The 6354-nt window shown below is 36.9% G+C and overlaps 1 protein-coding gene across 2 annotated transcripts in view; it reads right to left on the reverse strand.

Moving 5' to 3' along the window:
• The window catches only part of CEP162 (centrosomal protein 162kDa), a 119947-nt gene that overhangs the window by 91202 nt on the left and 22391 nt on the right, over positions 1 to 6354 (reverse strand). For both annotated transcript variants that reach the window (XM_011953493.1, XM_011953492.1), the window contains exons 7-9: positions 4657 to 4772; positions 2130 to 2160; positions 1111 to 1227 (exon numbers count right to left, since the gene is read on the reverse strand). In XM_011953493.1, the coding sequence (XP_011808883.1) occupies positions 1111 to 1227; positions 2130 to 2142 (130 nt within the window). In that variant the 5' untranslated portion in view covers positions 2143 to 2160; positions 4657 to 4772. The remainder of the gene's footprint in view (positions 1 to 1110; positions 1228 to 2129; positions 2161 to 4656; positions 4773 to 6354) is intronic.

Genomic DNA, 6354 nt, shown 5'->3' on the forward strand with positions numbered 1-6354 from the left:
CTTGAGGAATTGCCATACTGTTTTCCATAATGGTTGAACTAGTTTACAATCCCACCAACAGTGTAAAACAGGTGTTGGAGAGGATGTGGAGAAATAAAGTCCTCTTTTTATCTGGTTGCCAATTACATGAGTGTGCTCAGTATTTCAAAACTCATTGAGTTGCACTATTGTGATACCACAAACTTTTCTATAGGTATATTATATATCAATTAAAAAGTAAAAGGCAAAAAAAAAAAATGAAATGCAAGCTGATGATGGTTAGCGATTTCTGAGTTGGTTAGTGATTTCCATTACTCTTTTTTATCAACTGTCTGAACTGGTTTAGTTAACCAGTATCCATAGACTGCAAAGCAAGCTGATTAAAAAATTCCCACTTGCAGCTATTTATGTGATAAAACAAGAGTATTTTTATACTATTCAATCAACAAAAACAAAAAACACAAACACACTGGAAGGCTGATGGTGATATGAGACCGTAACAATCTCAATAGTTTCTATTTTCAAAAATTCCAAAAGACCATTACTGTCCTCACCTAGTTTATGAACAAATGTAACAAATATAAGTTTAAATATTTATCCTGATAAAATATCATTTTTACTTATGAGACAGTTCTACATAAGATTTCAATTGAAGATGTGCATTTCACTGCTTTAAAAAATTTTGAAAAGGCATTATCTTGAAGACCTTTATAAGCTTTAGGAAAGTCTAGTTGGTCTCAGGTATTTCAGAATTTGGGGATGGGGTGTAGCTTTTTCCTAGAGAAAACTATGGAAAAGCACAATAAGACCAAAGTCCCATTTCTCCTACACATGGCAGATTTAACTGAATACTCTGGAGAGGCACAGAAAGTTAGTTAACGTTCACCTACAGTGCTACACTTTTATCAACATCATTTATTCATTTATTAATAAATATTTATTTAAAACCTCATTTTACTTGGCCTACTTGCATTGTGCAAGTTTCAATTAATTATATATGGTAGAAAAATGTCAGATTTAAAGTTTTCATTATCAATATGGTTATTACATATACATTTCCTTAGAAATGTAGTCAATTATTCATAAAGCATTCCATATTTAGAGAACAGTCAGGTTTCCAAACATTTTTACCTGTTCCTGTCATTTCATTCTCAGTCATTTCTGGTAGGTCCCTTGGCTTAGGTGTTATTTGATCTTGTTCATCAAGATTGACCTCTGCAACAGAGTCTAAGGAATCAAGCAGCACAACTGGAAGAATATTAAAGAAAAATGTAAGGAATGTAGATAAACTCAGTGGTTCTGCTGAACTAATAAAATTATTTTAAACATATGCAATGCAGGCCGGGTGCAGTGGCTCACGCCTATAATCCCAGCACTTTGGGAGGCCAAGGCTGGCGGATCACGAGGTCAGGAGATTGAGACCATCCTGGCTAACACGGTGAAACCCCGTCTCTACTAAAAATACAAAAAATTAGCCGGGCATGGTGGCGGGCGCCTGTAGTCCCAGCTACTCGGGAGGCCGAGGCAGGAGAATGGTGTGAACCTGGGAGGCAGAGCTTGCAGTGAGCCGAGATCGCGCCACTGCACTCCAGCCTGGGTGACAGAGCGAGACTCCGTCTCACACACACAAAAAAACATATGCAATGCATATAAAAACAAAGATAAATGCTTATATACAAAGAACATATAATCTTACATATATATGTAACAAGCATGTTTTATCTGTGTGTGTGTATGCATATAACAAATATGATTTTCTTCCGATGCAGAAGACAGACTAACATCAACATACATATCTATGCTTATGTACAGCCTAGTGTACATGTACACACGGAAGGCAAAGGGCAGGCAGGAGAATGGCGTGAACCTGGGAGGCGGAGCTTGCAGTGAGCTGAGGTCTGGCCACTGCACTCCAGCCCGGGCGACAGAGTGAGACTCCGTCTCAAAAAAAAAAAAAAAAAAATCTTAAATATAACACAATGGATTCAAGATAGACATAAGAAACACATTATTGAGAAAAGCTAGGAACTTCAATTCCTTAGAAATATTTAAAAACAAACACAGATAGTGACTCATTCAGAATTACTTAGATGAAATACTGAACAGATTAATTTTTTGCCAACTAAAAGATGAATATAAATAATATTTACCATTAGCTAGCATGCCAGTTTTTTCTTCTTCCTAAATTAAAAAAGGAAAATGATGACATGTTTTGAAACCAAAATTAGGTAAAATGACCACAATGCAAATAATAGCAAAATCTGAAATCCAGGGCTTTTTATTCCACATTGAAAAGATCAGGAACTGTGTTTTCTAGGCTTCTTTCACCAATCACTCTCATTTATCAATAATTCTTCAAGACTAGCTCTGATGGAACGTCTAAAATTCTCTTCTGAACCTTGGCAATTACCAAAATTAATTTAGACCTTACAAATTCTTGCTTAAAGTATTTAAGTTCCATTTGCTCATTTACTTTTCTTAAGAATTCTTTAGTGTTTTTGAATGTCAAGACAATAGAGCTATTTCACGCAAGAGTACTGCAATTATAACATTACCAGTCTATTTTCATTTATTGTTCAAAATTAATGGCCAAATACTTTGTACTCATTATTTCATCTATATTTCAAAAGACACAACTTTCAGAAAGACAGGCCACAAAACAGTAAGACAGATGAAGTTCTTCAATATTAGAGGTTCCCTTAGAATAAGTTTTCCTATTAATATCACCTCTACCTCCTACTTGGGTAGGCAGTTTGTGGGATCTTCCAATAACAGAGCTTTAATCCTTCCTATTTTGATTCTTACCCAGACAGTGCTCTGAAGCTTCCACAGTTAGGCTGATACATTTTTATACATATGGTATACCTTCTAAATATACCACGCTATTATGCCTTCTACCCACCTATTCATCTTTTCTTTTTTCTTTTCTTTCTCTTTTTCTTTTTTCTTTTTTTTTTTTTTTGAGACAGGGTCGTGCTCTGTCACCCAGTCTGGAGTGCAGTGGCTCGATCTTGGCTCAATGCAACCTCTGCTTCCGCAGTCCAAGCAATACTCCTGCCTCAGCCTCCCAAGTAGCTGGGACCTCAGGCGCATGCCAACCATGCCTGGCTAATTTTTTATATTTTTAGTAGAGAAGGGGTTTCACTATGTTGGCCAGGCTGGTGACCTGTTCATTTTTCAATAAAATATTGTAATTGCCATATTCCAAGTATAAATCTCATTAAATTTCTAAGGATATTCATCAGTCACATTAATTTCTGTATTATTTTTAAGGTCATCTCATTTTTCCCTCAAAACTGAGTGACACGTAGACACCCAAGGACCAAATACTAAGTAAATTTAAAAATAAGAGGATTTATATATACCTGAAAAGTGTTTATCTTGCGTCTACAATTTCATTCATGTTAAAACATCTAGTCCTAACACACAGAACCAAAGAGACTGTGCTCACAGACCAAATAAATAGTAATAACAAATAACAAAACAACAATATTAATTGCTCTAGCTACTATTAGATAGCTTCAAAGATAAGTTCTACAAGGTAGGCAATATGAAGAAGCAACCCTTAACAATTCTTGCTAAGAACTGGGAAATGAGAGAATCAGAGTATGAAGCACCACTGAATATGAATGGAATCATGTAGTTCCTTATCTTAGCCAAGTAAGTTTCAGACGTTAATGTTGTAACTAGCATAAATATTAGGGAGGGACATTTACTATACTTCATAAAGGCAAGTCATACCAAAGAAAAAGTTAATATACTTGTTTAAAAATTAGTTTTGATATTTTAATTAAGCTTTCAATTTTTTTTTTTGAGACGGAGTCTCGCTCTCTCGCCCAGGCTGGAGTGCAGTGGCCAGATCTCAGCTCACTGCAAGCTCTGCCTCCTGGGTTTACGCCATTCTCCTGCCTCAGCCTCCCGAGTACCTGGGACTACAGGCGCCCGCCACCTCGCCTGGCTAGTTTTTTGTATTTTTTAGTAGAGACAGGGTTTCACCGTGTTCGCCAGGATGGTCTCGATCTCCTGACCTCGTGATCCACCCGTCTCGGCCTCCCAAAGTGCTGGGATTACAGGCTTGAGCCACCGTGCCCAGCCTAAGCTTTCAATTTCTAAAGCTTAACTTAAGCTTATTTGCCAAAAGAAGTCTTTGGTTGTTTGTCTGATTGAGATAGGGTCTCACTTATCAACCAGGCTGAAGTGCAGTGACATGATCACAGGTCACTGCAGCCTTGACCTCCCTGGCTCAAGTGATCCTCCTACCTCAGTCTCCTAAGTAGCTGGGACTATGGGCACTTGCCACCACACTTTGCTAATTTTTTAAGGATTTATTTTTTGGAGAGATGAGATCTCACTATGCTGTCCAGGTTGTCCTTGAGCTCCTGGGCTCAAACAGTCCTCCTGCCTCAGCCTCCCAAAGTGTTGAAATTACAGGCGTGAACCACTGTGCCTGGCCAAAAACCTCTCATAAAATCATCAACTGTCATAATTTTTTTCATTAAGATTTACATTAATTTGATATTTTGAATTAAGCAAATGTTTAACTGTTAAGAGACCTGTAAGTTTACAACAATGAGCAAGATTATGAAGAACTCCATTTTTTGAGCTCTTCATATAGCAATAGGCAGCCAGGTTGATGAAAAAAGTTGCAAAACTGTCAAATATATAATTGATATATACCTGTTTGGGTACACTTATTTTTTCTGATTTGGAATTCTCTTTGGAAGGCGTCTCTTCATCTTTAGTAGTCAACGGTGCACCAACATACTCATCTTCAAAATCATCACTGTAATTTTCTGAAGAAAGTAATTATTAAAAGTACAAAGTAATTATTAAAAGTACATTGTCAAAAAAGTCAAATTCCAGGAAAAGGCTGTTGATTTCCAAAGGAAGAAGTCTGTATAAGAATAGTTTATTGAAATATTAACATAAAGATGCCTTTGGAGAATCTATAGAACTCTCCACCCCAAATAAACAGAATATACATTCTTCTCAGCATCACATCACACTTATTCCAAAACTGACCACATAGTTGGAAATAAAGCACTCCTCAGCAAATGTAAAAGAACAGAAATCATAACAAACTGTCTCTCAGACCACAGTACAATCAAATTAGAACTCAGGATTAAGAAACTCACTCAAAACCACACAACTACACGGAAACTGAACAACCTGCTCCTGAATGACTACTGGGTAAAAACGAAATGAAGGCAGAAATAAAGATGTTCTTTGAAACCAATGAGAACAAAGACACAACATACCAGAATCTTTGGAACACATTTAAAGCAGTGTGTAGAGGGAAATTTATACCACTAAATGCCCACAAGAGAAAGCAGGAAAGATCCAAAATCGACACCCTAACATCACAATTAAAAGACCTAGAGAAGCAAGAGCAAACACGTTCAAAAGCTAGCAGAAGGCAAGAAGTAACTAAGATCAGAGCAGAACTGAAGGAGATAAGAGACACAAAAAACCCTTCAAAAAAAATCAATGAATCCAAGAGCTGGTTTTTTGAAAAGATCAACAAAATTGATAGACCACTAGCAAGACTAATAAAGAAGAGAGAAGAATCAAATAGATGCAACAACAAAATGATAAAGGGGATATCACCACCGATCCCACAGAAATACAAACTAGCATCAGAGAATACTATAAACACCTCTATGCAAATAAACTAGAAAACCTAGAAGAAATGGATAAACTCCTTGACACATACACCCTCCCAAGATTAAACCAGGAAGAAGGTGAATCCCTGAATAGATCAATAACAGGCTCTGAAATTGAGGCAATAATTAGTAGCCTACCAATCAAGAAAAGTCCAGGACCAGACGGATTCACAGCCGAATTCTACCAGAGGTAAAAAGAGGAGCTGGTACTATTCCTTCTGAAACTATTCCAATCAACAGAAAAACAGGGAATCCTCCCTAACTCATTTTATGAGCATCTTCCTGATACCAAAGCCTGGCAGAGACACAACAACAAAAAAAGAGAATTTTAGACCAATATCCCTGATGAACATCGATGCAAAAATCCTCAATATAATACTGGCAAATTGAACCCAGCAGCACATCAAAAAGCTTCTCCACCACAAACAAGTTGGCTTCATCCCTGGGATGCAAGGCTGGTTCAGCATACCCAAATCAATAAACCTAATCCATCATATAAACAGAACCAAAGACAAAATCACATGATTATCTCAATAGATGTAGAAAAGGCCTTTGACAAAATTCAACAGCCCTTCATGCTAAAAACGCTCAATAAACTATGCATTGATGGGATGTATCTCAAAATAATAAGAGCTATTTATGATAAACCCACAGCCAATATCATACTGAATGGGCAAAAACTGGAAGCATTCCCTTTGAAAACTGGCACAAG

Source organism: Colobus angolensis, unplaced genomic scaffold (genome assembly GCF_000951035.1).
Source record: "Colobus angolensis palliatus isolate OR3802 unplaced genomic scaffold, Cang.pa_1.0 Scaffold362, whole genome shotgun sequence".
NCBI classification, from domain to species: Eukaryota; Metazoa; Chordata; class Mammalia; order Primates; family Cercopithecidae; genus Colobus; species Colobus angolensis.